The 26,007-nt window shown below is 41.1% G+C and overlaps 1 protein-coding gene across 1 annotated transcript; it reads left to right on the top strand.

Moving 5' to 3' along the window:
- The first annotated feature begins 7,105 nt into the window (after positions 1 to 7,105).
- On the top strand, positions 7,106 to 22,137 carry RBP3 (retinol binding protein 3). Its single transcript, XM_054637709.2, has 4 exons — positions 7,106 to 10,153; positions 16,879 to 17,069; positions 19,840 to 19,982; positions 21,809 to 22,137. Exons 1-4 carry the CDS (start codon positions 7,106 to 7,108, stop codon positions 22,135 to 22,137), a joined length of 3,711 nt encoding a protein of 1,236 aa, XP_054493684.2.
- The last annotated feature ends 3,870 nt before the right edge of the window (positions 22,138 to 26,007 follow it).

Below are 26,007 nucleotides of genomic sequence, written 5' to 3' on the forward strand. Positions count from 1 at the left end.
GTGAATACTGGATTAAAATATTGTGAGATTGAATGAACTATGCATTATCTGGTGACAGTGATACAATGTCAATGCCTTATTTCAAATTTTCTGTTTAATCAACTGTATTTAGGTCACAAAATAGAGGATTTTCAGTGAGGGTTTAGAATGTCCTGCAAATGTTTAACAGCTCTCGAAATCTAATTCTCTCGGTCAACTCTGACATTTTCAACTTCGGTAAAACTCAGTAAATGGAATGTTGTCTGCATGATAAAGTCAGGAATCTAAATCCAGGAAGCCTTTCCTCATATCAGTAATCTCAGAGGCTTTTACAGACAAATTATTTGTTCCTGTAAGTGAAGATTTGCAGTATTCAAAACAGAAGAGACTCTCACTTATTTCATTCCCAAGTTTCCTTCTGTGGGTAGCAGGTGCCTTAGTCTCAGCTTTCTTATCCTCAATGTCCCTATTTTTACCCCTTTATGGCACACACTTGAATGATAAGAAGTGCAGCCTTCCGCTTCCAAGACACTGTTTCCTAGGAGGAGCAGCTGCCCTTATCGCCGCACAAAGATAAGGAGCCACTTTGACCTACTGCATATTCTTAGTATTTCTTTGCAAGAACATGCAGTCAAATGATGTCCAGCCTTAGAAGCTGTATCCTAAGAGCAGTGGGGGTTGGCAGAGCTCAGCACTTTTGAAAAGCTCAGCTGAGGCTGCTTATTTAGAGGCCTAAATTTGTTGTTCAGAGTCTGGCATGAGGTTCTGATTTTGTAAAAATTTCTTCTTAGGAGAAACTCTATTTTGCATACAAAATTCTTTCACCCCTTAGAAGTCTGGGAAAAATGGAAAACTTCTATCTATCTATGTCCTATTACATCGCTGTATGAGAAATATACTATCATACTATCATTCTTCTGACTTCAGTTTTATTTTCACTAAACAAGGACACCATCTTTCCTGCAATTAAAGTAGACTCCTTTGATGCTAATGGAGGTTGTGCCTGTAAAAGGACAAACTGTCTTAAACTGGTTGCAGGTGACAGGGGTAAGTGCTGTACAACATCACCATAGTGCACCTCACTTCTACTCCTTAACCACCTTACACACATCTACCTGAGATCCCTTTTGAACCAAATCCTTAACAGACTTTGCATCCATTCAAAAAGGTGAAGAATATTGATGAGGCAAAAATCTAAACAGTACCCTAATGTATGGAAGCAACAGGATTTAAATCGATACATGTGTTTTGAATTAGGACAGCCTGTGGGCAAGACGAATTCATTTGGCATGAACAGGTCAGCTTGAAATCCAATACACAGTTTATTTACTATTGTTAACCTAATACAGAGCAAATAGCAGGTGAGTGTGAGCAGGGCAGTTGTAATTCCATCAAGAACTGCTGGTTAGATCACAAACCATGAGCACAAAGCACGATTCACTAGAATTCTTGAACTGATTTATAGTCTTTTTCTTTAGAACTGGTCTGCAATTGGATCAGATCTGAGATCTGGGTCCATGCAAACTCCATACATCCCTAGCTGCATGCCATTAACCTCTTAAACTTCCCACAGCAGTATTTTTGCCACTGGCTTCTGTCATCTTGCAGTCATCATTATGTCTTCCTCCTGCCACAGCCCTCTGTATTGTCTCCCTATTTTGTTCCTCTCTCCTAAGCTCCTGACATTTTGCAAAACTTCTCTTAAGTGACAGAAGCAACCAAACATGCACTTGGTTTGATCACATTAGAAGACTTATTCACCCTCGTGTCAATGTAATTGTAGCTAAGTGCCCTCCAGTCATCTAAACACAAGGTCCTAGTTATATTTTAACTTCACTGAATACAGGACTTTGTCCATAATTAAATGAAAAAAATGGGGAAGGGGGAAAAACCTTCACAGAGAGAAATTCTCAAGAATCGAGGGAGGATGGGGGGTGGGGGTGGGGGGATGTTACATTCTGAAGACAAACATCGATCTTTATTTCCCTTCTTTGGATGGGAAAAAAACTACCCCAAACCATTTTTGTCTCAAAACCTCAGCTCCTAGCTATGCTCACAGAATTCCAGAGAAGACTTACAGATCCCATCACAACACTGGACTAGAAGTTGCTTTTATATTCAGTGAAAAAAATCAATTGTGCTTCCAGCCAGCTTTAACGATCATACACCCACTGGCTTAACATTTTGGTTGGCATGGTAGGAAAATAAAACCTGAATCTTTCCATAGGGTAATGAACAGGGTCAAGATGAAATGAGAGCCCAGTAGTGACTACAGCTGCTGCTACTTTCAGCATGGCTGAAGTGCGTGTCAAATTGATGTTTGGCTTTACATTTAGCAGCTTGATTTATGTAGTTTTGCACATTTAATTTTAAATAATTGTTTGAGATCACTCAGGTTTCAAATGCTTTGGGATGCAAGAAGTCAGCCAAGTGGTCATGATGGTTCTAGAGAGTCCACAGGCTGTGAAGAACAGGTAAGCATCTTGCCCCTGCTTCAAGCTGGGCCCCACTGGACGCCGAGAAAGCCCTCCCTCATGACTGGATTGTGAATGTTGACCAGCAGCTTGCTGTTACTGAGGAGCAGGTTGGGGCTTGTGCAGTGTTCAGCAGATGCACAGTTAGAATGAAAACTTATTCATTTACCATAAACACAAGGCCAATGTCACAGCTGCACAGCTCAAGGGGCCAGACATCAGCATGGGGGGCAGCAGTGCCAGGAGGAGCCGTCAGGGGCCTCAGGCTCTCAGCAGAAACTTCTCAGCGGGAATTGGATCGGTTTGGGGGCAGAGCCCTCTGCAGGAATGGGATGGGTTTGGGGGCAGAACCCTCTGCAGGAATCGGATCGGTTTGGGGGCAGAACCCTCTGCGGGAATCGGATCGGTTTGGGGCAGAACCCTCTGCAGGAATGGGGTCAGTTTGGGGGCAGAACCCTCTGTGGGAATCGGGTCGGTTTGGGGGCAGAACCCTCTGCAGGAATGGGATCGGTTTGGGGCAGAACCCTCTGTGGGAATCGGGTCGGTTTGGGGGCAGACCCATCTGCAGGAATGGGGTCAGTTTGGGGGCAGAACTCTCTGTAGGAATGGGATCAGTTTGGGGGCAGACCCATCTGCAGGAAAGGGGTCAGTTTGGGGGCAGAACCCTCTGCGGCAATGGGATTGGTTTGGGGGCAGACCCATCTGCGGGAATGGGATTGGTTTGGAGACAGCCATTGTTGATGGCCACCAAACAAAGCCTGCTGTGGGTGTCTGAACCTCTCACTGCTTCAAATATAACCCCAGGACAGGAGGGCTTGATAGAGTATTTAATATTCAGTATTTATGATTGGCTAACTCTGCTTGGTGTACTGAACATGTAAATCTATCCAAAATGTAGGACACAGAGAATACAGAAAATATAATGCAAGCACATAATGTACCAATTTTTCAGGGACTGCATGTTTAAAAGTAAGTTTCTGAACTAGGTCAGGTTGCATATTTGTAATGCATTTTCTTGATGGCCTCCTGAATCTTCTACTTATCTAGAATATAGTAGTTCATCTGTTCAGTGGAGCTATTCAATGTGAGTTTATCACAGCTGTGCTCCATAAACTGTGGTGACTCTCCACCTGCTCCTGGCTGAAATTAGAGAGATTTTAAAATGGGAATACACTTTTTCTACCCTTATTCAATCCTACATTAAAAACATAAATCATCTTCTCATTCTCTTTTTTTTTCTTTTTCTTGATCACTGTAAAAATAGGGGGGAAGGGAAGGGAAGGGAAGGGAAGGGAAGGGAAGGGAAGGGAAGGGAAGGGAAGGGAAGGGAAGGGAAGGGAAGGGAAGGGAATATTTACAAAAAATCAAAATCTAACACATTTTGGATTTAAGTTTTTCTTATTATGAATGTAATCATTAAGCAACTCAGAATGCTAGTTTCATTTTCATAAAATGGAAATATTTTAATATTTAAATAATGTGAAAGAAAACTTCCAACTTCAATTTTAATCTATACAGGCTTGTATGGCGTAAAAACTGGAAAACCTTGGGACAAAAATCTAACATTACTTCTTTTAGCATGGGAATTAGAAAGGAATCTAAGGGTGTTATTATTAATTCTTCTTATTTCTCAGGGGCCTAGAAAGCCTACTCAGGAACAAGTTTTCCTTTGTACCAAACAGTACAAGAACAGAACAGAATAGACAGTCTTAGACCATACCTATGCGATCCAGTCATGCCTGTCACAGACAGCTATGAAATAGTACTGACCCAGACTTGTACATCTATAAAAGGCAGTGAAGGTTTGTCTAGAAATACTTATTGAAGTCCTGGAAGCATTAAATATTTCATTAGCATAGTCCTGCGCTTGAGCTAATAAATTCTGCCTCTCAGTATTTGGAAGCCAGCTATCACCTTTAAATTAATTCTTATTCATACATATAATTTGAAAAAATGGCTGTATTAAAGGCTTTACTAAAACCAAAAGTAGTTTATTCCAACTTTCACCTTTATCCTGTTGGCATCTCTGCCGGTGAAAAGGGTGTTCTTGCTGCCACCTTCAGATGAGCCTCCTGCTACTGCGGCTTGTCAGTGTCCAAATATCTGCATGAGTCTGGTGGGGGAACGGTGGGACCAGCCGCATATGAGAAATGGGGAATACTGGAGCAGAATATAGAATGCAAACGCTATACAGCAAAACATTTAATCTTGTGCCTGTGGAAGATTTTTAGCATGTGATCTGAGTTATGCAGACTCTGCAAGCAGACTAGTCTGGGACAGATAAAAAATACCTCTTTTCAGAGTATGTGGGAAATTCATACCCACAGGAAGTCAGAAAATGAAATACTTGTGGACAGATTTTAAAGGATCATAAAGTTTTATGAGTTATAAAAGCTAAAACTAGGCCTTAGCTATTTAGTTCTGCTCAAAACTAAAATCAAAATAAGACTTTGGCTTGAATTATATTATAAATTAGAATAGATGGTAGAGTTACATTTTGGATCTGGTTATTCAGAGTTCAATGAACAGACTTGCATTAAACAACATATTTGATAAAAATTTAAGCTATATGTGCCTCAAAATGAGTAAGCAAATAGTCATTCTCCAAATCATAAGGAATTCACACCACACAGAAAGGATTCTTACCTTCTAACACCATCTGTAAAGAATTACCAAGGTAGCAGTGAAAGTTACATGTCACATTGAATTCAGAAATGCATACTGAATATTCATATTGAATTTCAATAAAAATAGATGACTGAACAGATCCAGTGAGGAAATTTTTTTTTTTCCATTGTCCTAGCATTTTAAATTGTGCATGTTGGAAAAAATCCTTAATTTTACATTTACATTATGAAGCTGGTTTTGGGCATTTTTTTTACATGGCAGCAATAAAGTACATGAGAATGAATGTGCTTAGCTTGAGAGATAAATTGAGCTGTGGGGTTTTACCTTATCTAATCACAATACTGTATATATTTCTCAGTATTTTTGCTTCATAAGAAGCTCAGATACTGTTTCTAGCACTTCTGATATGAAAATCTTTATAGACTGTGGTAAAAGGCAAAACAAAATCAGGAAAATAGAGAAAAGTATTTTTTCTTATCTTACTATTATGTAGCAATCACAGGCAGGAAAGTGCCATTTTGTGATTTTTAACCTCTATATAAGGCCTCTCTGGAGAAGAATATTGTTCATAACTGGAAATACTTCCTTAAATGCTATGGAAAAAATTGTCATGTAAAGAGTTTAGCAGTGATATATAGACCTCATTCAGGTATGGAAGGCACAGCTGATATGTGCCACACTGATTAAAAATACTCCATTGCTGTTCTGTTCTTTTCTCCTGTTTGACTACTGTCTTCATGACAATTCATCTATGTCTGTTACATTCTGAGTAAGATGAGGTGACTGTTAGCACCTTGTATCTAACACCTGTAACACCCTTTGCACATCAAGTTGAAAGCTGTGAGTGGCAAGCTTCATTCAGGACACTCACACATACACCAACAGAGTGCATCCCGACAGGCTCAGACCATCCTTGGACTCTTCCCTCCACATGCATTCATATGTAGCAGCATTTTGACAGGAGTACAGAAACATGCTCTTCCCAGATTTCAGAGTCTATTCTTGTGGCTACCTCCAGCAAACAGAGTGGCTGGGGTGGCAATTCATTTCAGACTTGAAGCCAGGAATCTCTTCTTGTATATCTTCGTCATGTCATACTGGAGCTCAGAGTGGTACAGTCTGCATCCTGCATATTCTGATCCTCTTTCAAACTCTTAATACAATAGGGTCTCAAATACATTGTGAGCAGAAGAAAACAACCCCCCACATTCTATTTTGGTATGTTGAGCCTGAAGTCTATTGGCTGGGAGCTGTCATCAGACATGACCATATGTTACCCAACGGTATTACAAGTAAATCCTAATTGAGTGCAAATTGTGAAGATTAAAGTCATCTCAGATTTAGCTGTATTATGTTGAGGCAAATGTGTTTCAAAGTCCTGTTTAAAATGCTGGCAATTCTCAGCACAGAAATTAAAAGGCTGTCATTACCTTGGATTTTATGAGCTGTGCTAAATGTCTGGAGTTCCTTGTTTGGAATCCTTAGTCATAGAATGTATGAACAGTCCTTTGCAGCTCAGACTAAAAAACCAAAGACAATGTATTGTAAGCAACTGTTGAAAGAATATTAAATATTGATACAATTTAGTCACTGAAGAATCTCCTGGTATAAGCTCTTCATAAATAATGGTAAAAGGCAGGATCATTGCTGTTCTAACTGTAGTAAAAATCAGTATTGCATTTAAGCTACTCACTTTCAGGATAAGCCAGGACCAGTTTGCAACAGGCAATACACTACCTTTTGGAAACAATTTACTGCTAGAAAGATCTTCCTTGATGATTGAAGTTCATTACTGTTTCATAAGAGGCCTGTGAAGTAGTAAGGAGCTGAACTTCATCTATTGGTGCACGTTGGATGATGCACTACATTTTAATGAGATTAAAGGTTTAATGCAGATAAGAGATCTGTTCAGTGCACCTGGATTCAACACAGGGATTTCAATGTGATTCAGAGTCATTGGAGAGCTATGTTCATCCTGATCGATAAGAGCTTCTGACTTCTTTTCTATTCCATACAAAGACAAAATGACCAGGACACATTTCTTGCTGTTTTCAGCACTGATGATATGCAGCATACCTGCTGAGGAAATCTTTCAGCCAACTCTAGTGCTGGACATGGCTAAAGTCCTTCTGGACAATTACTGCTATCCTGAAAACCTAGTGGGAATGCAAGAGGCCATTGAACAAGCAATCAAGAGCGGAGAGATCCTGGACATCTCAGATCCAAAGATGCTGGCCAGCGTCCTGACAGCTGGAGTGCAGGGTGCTCTGAATGACCCGAGACTGGTGATTTCCTACGAGCCATTACCACATGCAGTTCCCAAACAAGAAGCTGAGAGTTCCCCTACCCGTGAGCAACTCCTGAATCTTATTGAGCATGTGATCATGTATGACAAGCTGGAAGGCAATGTTGGCTACCTGAGGATTGATTATATCATAGGAGAGGAAGTTGTGCAGAAAGTTGGAGCTTTTCTGGTGGACAAGGTCTGGAAGACACTGATAGACACATCTGCCCTGGTGATAGATCTTCGTCACAGCACTGGGGGACAGATTTCTGGCCTCCCCTTCATCATCTCGTACTTACATGAACAAGACAAGAGACTGCATGTTGAGACGGTATACAATCGTCCCTCCAACACCACCACAGAGATATGGACACTGCCAAAGGTGTTGGGAGAGAGGTACAGCAAAGACAAGGATGTCATTGTCCTGATCAGCCGTCACACCACAGGAGTGGCTGAAGATGTGGCTTACATCCTCAAGCACATGAACAGAGCTATCACTGTCGGAGAGAAGACAGCCGGGGGCTCGCTGGACATCCAGAAGCTGCGTATTGGTCCTTCCAATTTCTATATGATGGTTCCTGTGTCACGATCTGTGAGCCCCTTGAGTGGGGGTGGACAGAGCTGGGAAGTGAGTGGGGTGATGCCGTGTGTGGCTACTGAGGCAGAGCAAGCCTTGCAGAAATCCTTGGATATCCTGGCAGTGCGCAGAGCAGTGCCTGGCACCATTAGCCACCTCAAACACATATTAAAGGACTATTACAGCTTGGTGGAGAGAGTGCCTGTGCTACTGCGGCGCCTGGCCACCTCTGACTTCTCTTCTGTGCAGTCATCCGAGGACTTGGCCACCAAACTCAACACTGAGTTGCAGGCCTTATCTGACGACCCCCGCCTGACAGTCCGAGTCATGATGCCAGGTGAAGCTGCTGATCCCCCAGCTGAGAAGCCAGTTGGAATGGCAGCTGACTTACCTGACAATGAGCAGCTGCTGCACGCCTTGGTGGATACCGTCTTCAAGGTGTCAGTGCTGCCAGGCAATATTGGCTACATGCGCTTTGATGAATTTGCAGACGCCTCTGTGCTTGCAAAGCTGGGGCCTTACATTGTACACAAAGTGTGGGAACCCCTTCAAAATACAGAGAACTTGATCATGGACCTACGTTACAACCTTGGAGGCCCTTCCTCCTCTGCTGTGCCCGTGCTACTTTCCTATTTTCAGGATCCTGCTGCTGGTCCTGTCCATCTCTTCACAACTTATGACAGACGCACCAACCGTACCCAGGAGCACAACAGCCAGGCCGAACTGCTGGGCCAGTCCTATGGGGCCAAGCGCGGCATCTACCTGCTCACCAGCCACCATACTGCTACAGCTGCTGAGGAGTTTGCTTACCTCATGCAGTCCCTGGGCCGTGCCACACTGGTCGGGGAGATCACAGCAGGAAGCCTCTCACACACCCGTACCTTCCCTCTGCTGCAGCCTGGGCCGGGAATAACCCGTGGCCTGACTATCACAGTTCCTGTTATCACCTTCATTGACAACCACGGGGAGAGCTGGATGGGTGGAGGAGTTGTTCCTGATGCCATAGTGTTGGCTGAGGATGCACTGGAGAAGGCTGAAGAAGTGCTAGCCTTCCACAAGAACATGGGAGTACTTCTGGAGGGTACCGGGCAGCTCCTAGAGGCTCACTATGCCATCCCAGAGGTGGCTGCTAAGGCCAGCACTATGCTCAGTGCCAAACGGGCCCAAGGAGGTTATAGATCAGCTATAGATCCCGAAACTTTGGCTTCCCAGCTCACCAGTGACTTGCAGGAGGCCTCTGGAGACCACCGGCTTCATGTCTTCCACAGCCATGTGGAACCAACACCAGAAGAGCAGCTTCCCAATGTGATTCCCAGCCCTGAAGAGCTGAGCTACATCATTGAGGCACTCTTCAAAATTGAGGTATTGGCAGGGAACCTGGGTTACCTTCGCTTTGATATGATGGCTGAGGCAGAAACAGTGAAGGCCATTGGGCCACAGCTGTTGCAGATGGTATGGAACAAGCTGGTGGACACGGATGCCATGATCATTGACATGAGGTACAACACAGGTGGCTACTCCACTGCCATCCCAATACTTTGCTCCTACTTCTTTGATCCCGAGCCTCGGAAACACCTCTACACTGTCTTCGATCGTAGTACCTCCCGCAGCACAGAGGTGTGGACTCTCCCCCAGCTCACTGGCAAGAGATACGGCTCCCTCAAGGACATCTACATCCTAACAAGCCACATGAGTGGCTCAGCAGCTGAAGCTTTCACTCGCTCTATGAAGGACCTACACCGGGCCACAGTTGTCGGTGAGCCCACAGTCGGCGGATCCCTCTCGGTGGGCATTTATCGTGTTGGGAACAGTTCCCTGTATGCCTCCATCCCCAGCCAAGTGGTGCTCAGCCCAGTCACTGGAAAAGTATGGAGTGTGTCTGGGGTGGAGCCACACATCACCATCCAGGCCAGTGAAGCCATGGCTGTAGCTCAGCACATTGCCAACCTGCGTGCCCAGGTGCCACAGATACTGCAAACTGTGGGCAAGCTTGTGGCAGGTAATTATGCCTTTGTGGACATTGGGACTATTATAGCATCCAACCTCACAAAGAACATCAACAAAGACAATTATAAAAGGATCAATACAGAGGAAGAACTTGCTGGGAAGGTGACTGCCATCTTACAAGCTCTTTCTGATGATGAACACCTGAAATTACTCTACATCCCTGAACACGCCAAGGACAGCATCCCAGGGTTCATGCCAAAACAGGTACAGCTCTCTCATATTCAGCTATAGGAATGGCAGCTGGAATGGGAGCATTAAGTCAGATACCTTATCTTTTTTCTAGCCCAAATCATAAATCTACCCAGATTTACCTGTACCCAGAGGAGAACCCAATGCTGAGTAGGTTTTGTGAGCTGAGCTGTCTCTGACACTTAGAGAAGTAGCTTGTGGAATTAGATGGTAGTTCTGGATGCATAGATTTTGGAAAAAACCTTCAGGCTGTGAATCTCAGTTGCCATATGCCACAAGCAAAAATGTAGTGTGTCAGAGTTAGAGGTAAGATATCTCATTGTTTCTGTGATCCCTCCTCTTTCAATTATGCAGCTTTTTCAACTGTAATTAATTCAGAAACCCTCTGGTTTCAAACCCAGGTTGTAATTTGAGGGAAGTTTAGTTGGACTAGAGTAAATGCATACAACTCACTAAACATGCAGTCATGTGCTCTTTGATGGACCTCTCTATATGAAATTTTAGCAGCTGACATCTATTACACCAGAATAATCAGCAACTCCTTTGGTAGTGGCAGTGGAAAGTTGTTCTAATTGTATCTCATGCTCAGCATCAGAGAGTTTCCTAGTGACCTAGAAATATTTTGGAAGAAGTATCTGGGTGGAAGTTAGGTGACCCCAGGGAGAAATTGATTTTTAATAATCTACTTTTGCCCTTGCTGTGTGGTTTGCATAACAGTCTGTGCTTTGTTCTGAGCCGGAGTGTTTATACACTGGTCTGCCTTGGCAATCTTTCTTGTTCATTGTTGTGCTGGAGGGAGCTCCCAGGAGCACTTGTTAAAATTCCATCTTCAAATTAAATAGAGGGTTAGGATAACCTGATCCCTTTCTTGGATGGAGTTAGCTGCTTTCTGGCTACTGCACTAGCAGGGCTATCAGAGACGTATTTTCTCCAGGGACTCATAAAATTACTTTTGAAGAGAATGCATTTGCCTTTGCAATGAACCAGAGTAGACCAAGTGTCAGGTAACTATTAAATGCTTCCTGGGGGAGGAAATCCATGGACTTCCACACTCTGAAATTTTTGGCATGCATGATTAAAGTGGCCATGACCTTTATGGTATTATCACAAATACTAAGGTAAAGGACAAAATCTAAGCATTGCTAGGGATGGATTTTTTTTTTTTCAAGTTTGTTAACCAAGAGATGCTGGCCCCATTCTTGCCTCTAAGATGAAATGGAAATAATTAATTAAAGGATTTTTCTATTCCAGCACTCTCCCTCCTAACTTGTTTGTGTGAAGAAAACTTCACTCTAAAGATATTTAAATGCTTTTGACTAGAGTCAAAGAAGAGTTCCATGCTCAATTATTATCGACATACCAGTAGCGACACATCATAATTTCTCCCCATTCTACAAAATGGAAAAATCTTGTAAATTAGCCACTGTGTTCACTGAAGGTTGTTAATGAATACTCTTGGTGGTTTTTACTTGTTCAGATCTTACTTTATTCAGACCTTAAACATCAAGAACATGACATAGGGGACAAGTATCTTATTTGTCACATGACATAAAATTCTGATCCTGATAGAGCTAGTGAAGAAATGTCATTATGTTATTCAATGGCTCTGTTTTACCATAGTTCTTTGTCAAGCAAAATGATTGGGAGAGGTCAGGGACACATCTATAAGAAGGAAATCACATCAGTGTGGATGAAAATTAGGACAAATGTGTGATTTCTCCAAGGTGAAATAATGTATAAATAGCAGAGAATCACATCTCTTGTGAGACTAAAGTGGTTTCCAGAGGCAGAAGCATTCCCTCATACTGCTGGAGGAAACTGGGAGTCAGACAAGAGATCATTAAGATGTTAAAGAAGACACTGAAGTCATTAAAGGATTTTCCTTGAGATGGAGGTAAAAGAAAATTCACCCATTCCACAGAGCCCTGGGCAGCAAGAGTGACTTCATCTCCTGTTTTGTTTTTGCAGCCATAAGAGGGATGCTTTCTGTGGAACATTTCAGGATACCCCAGAGAGCAAATACCTTTAGAGTACAGTGAAGCATATATGATAGCCTTAGCTGTGTTTGTAAATTAAAAAAAATTAAATTCAGCAGCCCGATATATGGACATAGTGGCTTTCTTAATCGATATGACATTATTCCTTAAAAACCTAAGAGCTGGTTTTTCTCTTGTGCTACCTATCTTCCAAGACATCCTCTCCCTTGACAGCAGAATTTTACTGTTAATGACCTTGATGGTGAAGCAGATCCAACACAATTAACACAGTGATGATGAATAACTACAGGAAGGATGGGATGGGACATAGGAGACAGACAAGTGAAATGCATGCAGACCTGTGCATCTGCTGCACTAGAATAGCTGCTGAAGCATAGTACAGAGGAGTGAATATGTCTCCTCTAAGCAGCAGCAAGGTCACTGCTAGTCAGAGCTGTCAGCTGCATAAATGCCACTTTGCAAAGTCAGACTTCCTTGAGGCAAATTTTGTATATATTTTTTGTGATCCAGAAAATAACATTTTGCTTATAAGGCAGAGCTCTGCAAACTTGCTGACCTGCAGTTTAATAATCCCTGCTTCTTATTCTCTCTCTCCATGGAAGAACTGCTGCCTGATTTTGGCATAAGTGTTATGTCCATTTAAATTGATGAGGAGTCTCCCTGAGTAATTATTTTGGCCCCTTCTTAATGACCAAATACTTTTAGTGCAGTCTTTTCACCTATGAGAATTTTTGTAATGACAGTTTAGATAAGCAGCTGAAAGTGATCAGAGTATCAGGCAAAAACTAGTATCAGAATAAAAGGCAAAAACTAATCCTTTGTAAAGAGAGATTTTTTTCTTGCATTTCAAGTCCTTCTATTTCCAGATGATTAATATCTATATATAGGAGAGTATTGTACTTGCTGAAGGAGGCAATAGTTAGAGATGTTTCACCAGAAAGAAGTATGCTTGTTCATATCCCTTCATTAATGAGTGAAATCAAAATGGTCAGCCTCCAAGTGTCAAGACAAATAATCAAATTTATTTAGCTACGTCTGTTGCTAACAAGTGGAAAAACAATTGTTGTAGGCCCATATGATGTTGATTTATAGCAACATAACCACAGTAAAGACAGTGGTACTATGCAAGTTTATGCAAGAGAAAAATGTCTCATGTTTAACTCTCATTAGCTCATGTTTAGCTCTTCACCTTTTGCAATCGTTGCTTGCTTGTTTTTGGGGTGATAGTTGTTCACTGCACAATTCTGGGAAAAAAGTAGCTTGTTTAGGGGAGTCCTGTAAAAATGTAAATGGGTTTTTCAGAGTTCATAACCTGAGCACAAGTCAATAGGGTCAAGCCGTTGCAGTAAATATTCATCATCATCAAACTGGAATGGATAAGGAAGAATATAATCAGGAAGACATGAAATCTTCTGCTACATTTAGCTCTAAAGAAAATTCATCTAGAGTATCATATGTAAAGTTTTGGGCAATGGTTTTCTGGAAGGATGTGGCTCAAGTATGGAGACAGCAGAAAAGAGGGACAGGAGTAAAGAGAGTAATGAATAAAAGTAGCCTTCAAAAAGTTTAAAATATTTGAGTTGTTTATTCCAGAGAGAAGAAAACTGAGAGGAGACATGAAAACAGTCTTCAGATACGTAAGAGACTGTTTCAAATATGAAAAGAATAATCTCTTCCCTTGTCCATAGTAAATAGGCCAAGAAGCAATGCACTTAAACAGTACAAAGTAGTGAACTTAGACTGTTTACACCAGATCTTGAAAACATCTTTCTAATAGTAAGGCTGGTGACGTACTAGGGTGGATTGCCTGGAAATCACCCAGTAAAATGTGTGTTGTTAAGAGCAAGTGAGAAGGAGCTGTCAGGGCTAGAGCTGAGCCTGCTCAGGCCTTGAGCTGGGGGCCTGATGAACAGTTCCATTCCAGCCTGTGAGGGTACACAAGGAACCCAAACGTTCTGAGAAAAGTGCAGCCCTGCCACTCAGCCCTCCTGATCTCATGGTTCTTAAACTAATCTCAGGGTTTGCAATGGTATTGCAAGGGTGTTTGCTGATAATATTTTAACAGCCAGCAGTTGACAGCACTAGCATCCTTAATGGAAGTCAGAGTTATCTTACAACGGTCAGCACAAAAATAGCTATGGAAAAAACAGGTTCCATCTAAATAGAAAAAACAAGGGAGATATGAAAAGAGAGAAAAGATGGGAGAGGCACATTTAGTAAAGTGGCTTGCCCATGGCTGGGGTTTGTGTCAGAATCAGGGATCAAACTCCATGCACAAGTCCTAGGACAGCATTGTAATGTCCTATTTTGTGTGACATCATGTGTTTTACTTTACACCACTCACCTGTGAAAGGGGTCTGCAGAATAGGACTGCAGACCCTTATATAGTTAATGAAGAGACATTTTTCCTTGGCTTAAAGTGGAGTTAGCTTGGAGGTCCCTTAGTGTAGCCACATTGCTTATAGAGTGCACCTGAGGGTTTATATTTAACAACAAGTCTTTTGTATGTAAACACTGTCTGACTGTGCAGCACTTCTTACTTTCAGCTGCATCCTGTCCCAGCTTGTCCTTGGCCTGCAAACAGAGCCCTGCCTTCCAAAGGAGAGTGTGTGGTTCCTTCCTAAAACTTTATTTACCTCCTTAGGTGCCATTTACCTTCTTACTGGCATGTGGCTCACGTGCCAGTGTCATGAACTTGCAGTTTTGCAGGGCAGTAACTCTCTAAGATCAGTCACTGGCTCCTCATCTCTTTTGCTGAAAGGTTCGGACACTTTCCCTGGCACCCCAAAATTACATTCTGAGAGCTTTTCATCTGATTTCCAGTCTTAGAACTTTAAGAATAGATACATTTTCATACCTTTTCTTGCAGCCATGAAGAGCTTTCATTTAGATCCTTGCACATTTATTTCACCCCATGAGACCTGGAGTGAGCAACCTTCCCACCTTGAAATTTATAATGAATTTTCAAATGTTATCAAAACTGAAGTCCTCATGGAACAAAAATGTGATGCATCACAGTAAAAGAACAAGTCAAGAAAAAAATTATCGGACAGTTATTACTCTTTACATGTTTATGTGTATGCATTTAGCAGTTATCACTGGAGACAGAGATCAGACATTTCTGTGTTCAGTTAAAATATCATTAGCAAGTGGCTGAGATTAACAGATCAGTTTTATTTGTAGATGTTACTAATGAGTGATGTTTTTATTTTCCTCCTGAAGGGGACCAGTATCTCTGAACTAGACATAAGTTCTGTCAGAACAATCAGTGCATGCTGGGTGTATTTTTCAAAACTGTGATTAATTAATCAAAGTACAGTGGTCAGATCAGGTATAACTGCTGCCACTGAGAAGTGGATTGGAAATGACAAACTCAGCACTGCTGGAGTGATGTGTTTACAGTCCAGATACAATGGTTATTTTCACAAGGTATAGTGATAAAGAAGAGTACAGAAAAGAGTTTGCTCTTATCATCAGGTCAGCAGCTACTGGGCAACAGGGCTTTTAAATTAATGATTGAAATTTTGATAACTTTGGCATACATCAGGGACTGAATGATAAAGTGTCATATGGAAGGTAATCTTCCCCTAAGTAACCTCAATCTGTGTCAAACATATTCACACACCTTGGAAAAAACTCTTTCTGCTGTGGCAGACCTGCTTTTGTCAGGAGCACAGCTCCAGCCAGAGCACTATATAGAGGTCAGGGGACCACTTGACATCTCTGCAGCTGCCGAGAGCCCAAGTGCCTGCCCAGTTCTGTGGCATGTTGTAGACTGGGAGAGCACCTCTGGCACATGGCTCACGGCTGACTCCTTGTTCTTTTGACTGTAAAAGCATGGATTGTCTGGGGATGAGCTATGGCAGAGGGCAACTGATTAAAAAGAAGGTATAACACCATTTTCACAGCAACCCTGAGGACAGAAGACCAAATTGATGAAGGTCATATAAGTCATATGTATTCTAAATTCTTATCTCAAGCTGAAGGAGACTATTCCATTTTCAGATACTGCATACAAAATAGAAGTTTAGCAACAGGAGCTGGCTATGTCTTAGTGCATACAGGGGTTACTAGGAGAACTTTATTATTTGGCTACACGTTGCTACTAAAAAATGTCTGCTCTTTAATAACATAAGCTAAGCGAAATTAAATAAATCGCAACCTAACACGTGAGGCTCCAGGCACATGGCCACCACATAAGAGATTTAACATATCTGCTTCATGAGTATCCTAGCACATGCCCAGCACATCAGGCTCCTCTCTCTCACAGGGACTGGGTCATTCAGAGGGGCTGGGGCACTCGCACCTGCAGCCAGCAGCTGTTTGTGCCATGAGGCCAGTCAAGAGATGATGAAAGTCCCAGGTGTGTGTTTAGAAACAACTCCTAAAGGCAACATATGGGCTTGGTGGCAGGCCTGGGATCTGTGCTGCAGGCTGGGATTGTTCTTGAAGCCTCTTTGCTTCAAGGAAATTCTAGTATTTTTGAAAAATAAACTGAGCTCTGGGATATAGGAGGCTGATCCAGATTCTGGGTGTGTTATTGATAAACCTTATACTGCGCAAAAATTCATTAGGCAATGCTAACCTATGTTTAGTGTGCAAAAATATTGTAAAATTTAGTATGTTTTTCAAACTTGATCACATTCCTCACACATATCCCAGCTGGATTAAATACAACCCACATAATTTTGTGTCAAGCTAGTGCCAGCAAATGATTTGTTTTGTTTTTCTGTATTCTTTCAGATCCCTCCACCAGAAGTATTTGAAGATTTGATTAAATTTTCATTCCACACAAATATATTTGAAAACAACATCGGCTATCTGAGATTTGATATGTTTGGAGACAGTGAACTTCTAACCCAGGTGTCTGACCTAATGATAGAGCATGTTTGGAAGAAGATTGTTCACACAGATGCATTAATCATAGACATGAGGTAAACCTTTGAATGGCAAATAACCAAAGCTCTTTCAAAGCAGCATTTTATTTGTAACAGTGAATTAGCTTTACATGGCTTGCTGTCCTGTTTACAGGCTTACATTGCTAGGATTGAATGAGAAAAGGAAAACAGCCAAGGAAAATAATAACAGTCTGGAAGTATATCTCAAGATAAATTGTATTATCACTTGAGATGTTTAGAACTAAATAGGCAAATTTAGGTAATAGTTTGCAGAATGCAAATCTGGACCTTACATGCATTTTATTTCTCTAATCTAACTCTCCATGTGCCACATATATATGTAAATAAATCTTTTACTTCATGTAGTGGCCAAGTGATTCAACAGTGTAAAAGACAGACCACGTTTAAGGCTGTGGCCTTTAATTTAATTTAATTTAATTTGCCATCTATGCAGTGCTAAATAATTCTGGGTAATCAGGTCTGTCCAGAACAGGCCCTGTGCACAGAGGAACTCAGAGGTCCTGTAGCCCTCCTGGGCCCTGCTGCACCAAGCTGCAGCATCGTACACCTGCTCTGCTTAGAATTCTTCTGGACACTCCAGTGTGTCAACAGTGCTCCAAATCTTATGAGCCATAAGATGTCATCCATTTGTCACCAGCTATCAAAGCATATCAATAAAAAAATGTACATTAATATAAAAACTTACATTTCCTCCACAATATTTAGGGAAGTAATTCCCTTGTTGTGGTCCAGAGCTAATGTGTGGGAGCCCAGAACATTACAAATATAAACCAAAGAGGGACTTTGTAAGAACTTGGTTTTAATGTTAGAACCGCTTGCATCTATTTTCATCACAAGGTTCTTAATATTTGGTAATCTTCTTAATATTCTTGTGGGATTTTCAGCGTAGGGCGGAAAAGTTGAGCACAGTGATGAGAGCAGAGATAGAGATCTCACTGTGTGAGCACAGAAGAGGCAAGGCAGCTACCAACATAACATACCATGACTGAATTTGATTTCAGCAAAAGCTCCACCATCTTGCACTAGACTTGAGATAGCATTGGGACTTTCCTCTTTCTCGCCCCAGTTTTCTCCCAAACTAAAAATTTCAGGGCTAAGGGCACTGAAACAGCAAATATGAAATCACGTCTCAGGTACCAAATGGCATTATTATATCTCTTTTCATGTGTTGATTGGTTTGGTTTATTCTTTTTCTATTAAGTGTATTTTCAGTCCTTTGAGTGCACATAAAAGACTCAGTCTCTGAAGGTATACAAAAGAGAACCCCAAACAAACCTTCTGAAATTCTCTGTTAGCCAATCTTATCATTTTAAGATGATTTAAATTCTGCATGGGATTAACTATAATGAGTAATGTTTCTCATTTTACAAGTTTTCCTCCCTGAAACAGCTGGGTCACTCATGAACTTCATATTTGGAAAATTTCAATTTTGCATGGGATTAACCATAATTCCTAATGTCTCTCACCTTGATAGTCCCCTTTCACAGAACAGCTGTGCCACTCATGAACTTCATCTTTTTAACCCTCACAGCATTGATAGGGGACACTGATAAACTAAAAGGCCTCCCTAAGGTCACATAAGACATCTGTAAGAAGGAGCACTAGCATCCAAGAGTTGAGTTAAAACTCTGGCACCTGCTCAGTCATTATTACTGACTGAAGTTGCTGCAGTTTCACTGTCTGCAAGAAGAGCATTCCAGCACTGCCCTGCCTGCCACCACCTCCAGCACTGGTGGCACCTGTGTGAGCTGGGCTCTGCTGGGCTGGGCTGGGCTGGGCTGGCTCTGCTGGGCTGAGCAGCAGCAGCAGCAGCACCCTCGGCAGCACGGCACCACCAGGGACACGCTGGAGATGGCTCTTTAACTTCCAGCCAGTCACACTGTCAGTCATACAGCTCCCAAATGCTGAAGAATATAGACTTCACTCTTCAGAACAGAAGCCTCCTAGACTGTCGGATCCTTTTCTGGAGGTGAAAAGTCTTAGCCATAGATTGAACTGAATAAAGTCATTTTTCAGCAGGTTTTTGCTGGAATGCCTGTTCTGGGTTCTCCTAAAATCACCTACAGGAAAGCACTGAATCCACACTTCAGTAAGTAAAGTAAAAGCATTTCTAGAGCTGTATCTGCTCTAGTATTAGTGAAAAGTGACAGGCAAAAATATTTTGGTAGTTAATTGTGTGTATTCATAGCAGGGGTTCTCCAATGACAGGCTCTTCAGTAAAATTAACCTTCAGAGACTGCTATGCAATTAAACTGCAACCAAAGTTTTCAATCTTTAGGCACAAAAAATTACCTCAATAAAACCACTAAGTTTTCTCATTTTGTGTAGCAAAAATAAGAACACAATAGTTCTACAAACATATGTTGCTTTAATTGGAATCTACTTTTATGTATTAGGGCTTAGGTTTTCACTCCTTGCTGCCTATGTCAGGAACAGAATGGGTTACTCAGAGGAGAATAACAAGAATCTGATGTTTCTCTGCAGATCCAAAGTATTTGCTTACTTTCTGATTTTTTCTAGGTAACATCAAGAAAAAAAATAGACTTTTAAGTTTTGTGTTTTCTTTGGAAGTTAGTTGTGGGCAATGACAGTCTGACACTCTTAGACAGGATTTTGCTTATCTGATAGACATGCAAATGCTGATAGGGGAGAATGACTATAAATATATCAAAATGTAGCCATAAGCCTTTTCAGGACTGATATTAAGGAACAATACTTGGAGGGGAGATTTACTGCCTGACACAAATTTTCACTTGTTTCTTTAATATTTTTAATTTTTGCAAAGGTATAATATTGGAGGCTCCACTACACCGATAGCAATCCTATGCTCATATTTCTTTGATGAAGGACACCCAGTTCTCTTGGACAAAGTTTATGACAGACCCAGTGACTCGGTAAAGGAAATATGGACCCACCCTCAGCTCAAAGGTAAATGACAATTTCTTTTCAGCTTAGCTTTTCATTTCAGATGTCTCTCCTTGTCATTTTAAAGTGAGGCATTAAATCCTGTAACTTAGTTAGTGGAAGCACCTGCCATGATCAGCTTAAGCTGTGTAAAGAATGTAGAAACAAAAAATGTGCATTTCAGCCATGTCACTCAATGCCAACTACAAATAAACAGTTTATCACTCCTTGAAATGGGCTATGTTAGGCACAGAGGTCTGTAAATTGGTCCCCAGAAGTTCAGCCAAATACTGTGTACAGCAGCTGTGACTTGTTGCTTTTAAAAGTTGCCAAAATTAAAAATTAATCCAGTGTTGCCTGGACCTCTAGTAAGGTCTCTTCCAACACTCCCATGCAGTTTTATAAATTGTTCCCTACTACCTACCTGTGTCATCCTCTACATCAGTAGATGAAAACACCATAATACCCCAGTTTGTCCAGACAAGACAAACACTAAATTTTGTACATCTGGGTGAGTTTGAAGCATTTGGCAATGAGTCACACACACCCCACACATACCCCGCCCAGTTTGTGGAAGCTGAAAGGATGCTGCAACATGCAGAAACAGAGCTCTTCAGTGCTCATAGGCTGCAGTTAGAGTGCTAAGAAGCCTTAAACATGGGGGTTAATTATTTCCCCCTCTTAAGCTAAGACAGCAGCAAAAAAGTTAATGGTGTGTGCAGTTGTTGGCCTGGATCTTGCTGAAATGGTTAAACTTTGTCCCAGTCTGCAGGGTCCATGCATTTTCCCAGGCAGTCAGAGGTGGGTTGTGCTCAGGGATATGATTTCTATGGACACAATCCAGTTCCCATCAAAGAGAACTGGCAGACTCATATTAACTTCAAAGGACCTGGATCTGGTCCTGTATTATATAGATCTAGCGTGAAAAGAGTATTTTAATGGTTATTATGTTTATAGTGAAATGAGAAGACAAAAGATGGTGTGAAAATTAATTACCATGCTATTGGGCCCCTCTCTTAGAATTTAGCATGAGAATTATATGTCATACTATTACTTACTCATAAATTGACATTTTTAGAGCAGTTTACTTTTCAAGCTATCAAGTCCTAGTTGTTACCCACTGGTCACCTTTTCAAAAAAACTAAACTATCAAAAAGTATCTAGCACGTTCAGATATATTGAAAATAAGTTTCAAAGCCCTTCCTATTCCTGTCAGCTGTTTTATGTAAGAAAATGAGATACTTGGCTCAGACCCTAATAATAAAGGGGTATTTGTTGAAGGGTTTGGGACAAAGGTCATGTATAGCATCCATTTACAAACTATAAAAAAACTGTGGGAAACCACTGTAATTGTAATTTCATAAAATAATGCCTGCACAGTTGCAGGCCAAGCTCTATGACAGTCATGTTCCTAGAGCAGGGATGAGGGTGAAACTGAAGATGCTTCTGGATGAGTTTTGACTACTCCTGTTGCAATGGTGAAAAATGTCATTTTTCTCACGTGTCTATTCCGCTACTCTGATGAGATCTGGAGCTCCTGTAAAAGTCAAAGCCACAGAAGAGCTAACAGTGGTAATCATGAGCTGGCTTCTCTCCTCATGGAGCTCATAGCCAGAAGCTGATGGCCCAAGAGCACCACACAGGGTGGCAGCCTTTTCTCACAGCATATAGTCTGGGCTAGTGTTGAAAGTACTTTAATACTATCATAGGCACAAAGTAAATTTCCAATTGCTTGGGTTGTTAATAGCAGGTAGGGAGCAAATCCTCTATCTTGGCTTCTCTTTGCTCTACTATACAAATAAGCCTCTGAAAATGGATCCATTTCTGATGGGTTTTTTCCTACCTTACAGGGGAGAGGTACGGCTCTCAGAAGGGGCTGGTAATCCTTACCAGTGCTGTGACAGCTGGGGCTGCTGAAGAGTTTGTACACATAATGAAGAGACTGAGCAGAGCTCTCATCATTGGGGAGCAGACCAGTGGTGGCTGCCATTCCCCACAGACCTATCAGGTAGATGAAACCAACTTCTACGTTGTCATCCCCACCTCCAGATCAGTCATCTCTGCAGACAGCCCCTCTTGGGAAGGGAAAGGAGTCCCTCCTCACATAGAAACACCAGCTGAAACAGCACTCATCAAAGCAAAGGAGATGCTCAGTGCTCACCTACACAGCTCTAGATAGCCCCGTGGAGGAACACATCCCTAGTTCTTATGGAAAGAAAACTAGCTACCCAAATGTAAACCCTAGAAAGAAGTGGGAGCTTCGTTTCAGTTTCTATGGTCAGTGATTGGGTCCCTGTACATAGCTCAAGTGACTCCTTCCAACATGCTGGCATTTTTCCCCCTTCTGTACAACGCAGCTCTTTCTGTGTGTGATTGAAATACTTGAATGATTCACTGGGGTTTCTGGATTCCTCTTCTGTAGTCAAACATAAATGTTCAGTGTGTAAGTTTTTTGAAGTGTAGTTACCAATCACAGATCTCCTTTCATCTCATAGAAAATCCCAGTTGTCAGTGTTGAAAGCATGTGAACAACTTTAATGACAGAAAAGGCTCTTCTTCTTTGGAAATGGTGTGCATTCCTATTTATACATCTTTAAAAATTAGCAGTAGTTGGAACAGTCTGTTTTTCAAACTGCAAGAGCCAAATTAAGTCTCTTCTCCATTTCACCATTTAGATGTACCAAACATAACCATTCCCAGTCTGTCAGGGTGTCCAAGACTCCTGGTATTTGAAAGGAACATGCCTGCTCCTCTCAGTGTCTGTCAGAGGGGAGGATGAGCAGGACAAAGGCAGCACCTTGACTCTTCTACCCAGTGCCCGGGTCAACTGACTCAAGGAAAAGAATCATACCTTTTTTACTTAAGGATAAGATTATTTTGTTCTGTCCTGCTACAAAGACAGAAAAAAAAAAAAAAAAAAAGAAAGCTGAAAAATATTCTTTGCACCCTGCTATCAAGCTACATATGAAGTGATAGTGGATTCCAGGATAACTCACAGAGATATTAACATGAGCTTAATTTACAACATTCCTTGTCTTTCCTACAATTCTTAGTTAAACAAATATCTTTGTAATTATTTAGAAATATGTGTAACTTTAACCTAGATCTCAGATTTTCTCATCTCTAAAAAATGCCAGCTGTAAGATAATTAAATTAGGGAAATGGTCCCCCAAAATTCAGTTGGAATCTACAGTAGTTACACATTGGTGTTCATTTGCTCATTTTTAAGTTCCTGCTGGTTTTTTTATAAATTGTGTTAAACACTTGACTTTCAGTTTTTACAGGAAGAAAATTTTAAGAACTAAATAGATTTTCCATCCTTTTTAATTGTCTTATCAACTACATTCAGTGTGATTGCTAACCTGAACTCTTTTGAGACATTTTTATGTTCTGATTTTTATGAACTAGCTTGTTGTTAAACTTCTCAGTCTTGTGGAAAGAACTTTAATTAATTAAATCCCATACAGAATTTCATGTAAAGTGATATATGTATGAAGAATATTAAATACTCTTAATGTGTAAAAAAATGGAGTAGTCAATGAATGAGTAAACAACACTAATGTACATCTTCTAATGTCTTTTCAACCTCTTTAATATCTCAATGATCCACATAAACTGCTTTGTTTTCCTAAAAACAATCAGTTGTGCTGTCATGTACAATGTTAATTGTTAAGCCCAATATTTAGAAACTTTAGCCATCCATTCAAGGACAAAAAGCTATACCATATGGGCACAAATAGCAAAGAAATTCTTCCCAGAGTAATATGGGGAATACAGATGTATCATAAATATGTCTAGAAATTGGAATCCAGTTGGAAAAACAAACAATGAAGATGCAATTGCTGGTGAGTCCATTTTAAATCAATAATGCTGTTAATTCACTAAAGTGATCGATTTCAGTGGAAAACTATTGTGCAACCTTGAGAATTTTATTACTTGACAAAATATTATTTGCTATTTCATAGTACTGGCTAATTAATATTGAAACTGCCAGGCTTAACAAAGGCCAGTGTGTTAAAAGCAATTTTTTCCTGTCTTCACAAACTGCTGTGTCATAGTTATGTCATCTCAATGAGTTTAGACCTCACAGAACTACAGTCAGTAATTGTGTAGAAAATTACACTGCATTGAAAGGTCTGAAAATCACAAAAGCACAAATGCAAATTAGTTATGCAAAGTCCATGGTTTGTGGTTTAAATGAGAAAGTTAGAAGGTTTTTAGGGAGGGGCAAGCAATTTCAGAAGTGCTCTTCCAGAACACAACAGGAAACATGATGAAACTGCCACCCTTCTCTCATCTGGTTCCAGAGCTGACATGGACATTCCACAATTTATAGCACCACTTTCTTATCATCCCACCAATATAACTTCTCAAATTTTAATCCTAATCATGTTCCTTTTAAAGGCAGAAAGAAAGGAGTTATCGTATCAGACTACCCAGCAGTATCCTCTTTCTCCTTCCAGCATTCATAGAACTCTAACCAAGAAATGACAGCCAGCTTTTATTTCTTTTGTGCTGCCTTAGTCCAGTGATTTCCAAACTGTGCCCTGTGGGATCTCATCCAGCTGATATTTCCACCTCAGATGCATCTGCAGAGGGCTTTGACCTCAGACCTTGGCAAACCATATACTGAGGGGGCACCTGGCCAGGTCACAGTGGGAACTGTGGGTTCTTGGGAGCTGGTATGCTAACAGAACTACCCTGTATTTGGTCAAGCTTCCGCTTCTTGTTCTCAGTTGGTCCAGGACTCTGTTCAAATAAGGTCATGTTGCAAGTTCACGTTCATGATTGCACCTTTGCCCCTGCACCTGGCTGTGTTTGCCCTGCCCATGGGTCTTTGGTCCCAGTCTCTGTAACCTGTGGTCTCCACCTTTGCTATTTTCATTATTAAAGTTCTCATTTTAAGGGCTAGACCATCATTCCTATTCCTTATTTTGCCAGCTCCCTCCAGCCAAGCTGGGCAAGAGGATCAAAGCGAACTCTAAACTGCAATAGCGCCCCATAGATCCAAGGAAGTGTACAGATTGCCTTGATTAGTGAAAAAACACCTCATAAAAAACAAGCAAATATATATTTCTGAAATGCACATCTGAATGCCATTTCGATGGACAAACACATCTTCATCAGAAACAATTCAGGGATCAATGATCAGTGAGTGAACAAATATCATAATCAGGCATTTCCTATCAGTAAACTCATTATCCATTGCAGAAACACAGCCTGCTTGACAGCCCTGTGTTGTGTCCTTTTTCACTGATCCAGAAACAGATGTCATGAGAAACAGTTTTTTGATCAAAATTAACAGTTAGTTGCTAGCAAAGACAGGAAGAGAACCAGTCGGCTCACTGCAAATTGTCTCCTCTTGTTTTAAAAACAAAATTATTTTTCCCCCTTCCCTAGAATTTCTACTTGAATAAAAGACAGATCCGTGCTGTAAAATCACAGTATTTCACAGGGACAGAATGCAGTCCTTCATTTCTTCACAAACCCCCTGTTCTAGTGGAGTGCTTTCCTTCCAGCAGGATTTCATCTGCACCAATTTAAATTTTCAGACTTCTAGACATAAGGGGAAATAAGCTTCCAGCATGACTCAATTATAGGAAGTTTGTTTTTCTTTGTCTTGTTAGGCTTCCTTCTGCCTGTTCAATATTTGGTTCACTAAGCTTTAATATGAGTATTTTCATTTAAAGAAATAAAATCTCCAAAAATTTTGGATAAGCCCCCTGGTTTATGTAACCCAGTTTAGATGAGACACTCAGTTAAATTTGAGACACATAAAAGACTTTCACTGTGCCTGCACAAAGAGCTGGTTTCATACATAGGGAGTTAAGTTCTGGTTCTGTTGGCATCTGTGTGGTTTTGCACTGATACCAGCACAGATGCAGCAGGCAACAAGATGTCATATTGTTTGGCTGTATGGTTTGCTATGTGCCTAAATAAGTCGTAGTTCACAAACCCTTTTACCTTAGAATAAGAAGAAATTTGTTAATGCAATCTTTATACTGATGGCCACCTACAAAAAAACAGCATTGCACACACTGCCTGCAGT

The sequence above is a fragment of the Agelaius phoeniceus genome, chromosome 9 (assembly GCF_051311805.1).
Source record: "Agelaius phoeniceus isolate bAgePho1 chromosome 9, bAgePho1.hap1, whole genome shotgun sequence".
NCBI classification, from domain to species: domain Eukaryota; kingdom Metazoa; phylum Chordata; class Aves; order Passeriformes; family Icteridae; genus Agelaius; species Agelaius phoeniceus.

What these genes read in the sequence shown, in the direction of transcription:
- RBP3 (XM_054637709.2), top strand. Translation starts at nt 7,106, where the DNA reads ATGACCAGGACACATTTCTTGCTGTTTTCAGCACTGATGATATGCAGC. An exon ending in CAGGGTTCATGCCAAAACAG is followed by an intron (nt 10,154 to 16,878) that starts GTACAGCTCTCT and finishes GTATTCTTTCAG; the next exon opens with ATCCCTCCACCAGAAGTATT. An exon ending in GCATTAATCATAGACATGAG is followed by an intron (nt 17,070 to 19,839) that starts GTAAACCTTTGA and finishes ATTTTTGCAAAG; the next exon opens with GTATAATATTGGAGGCTCCA.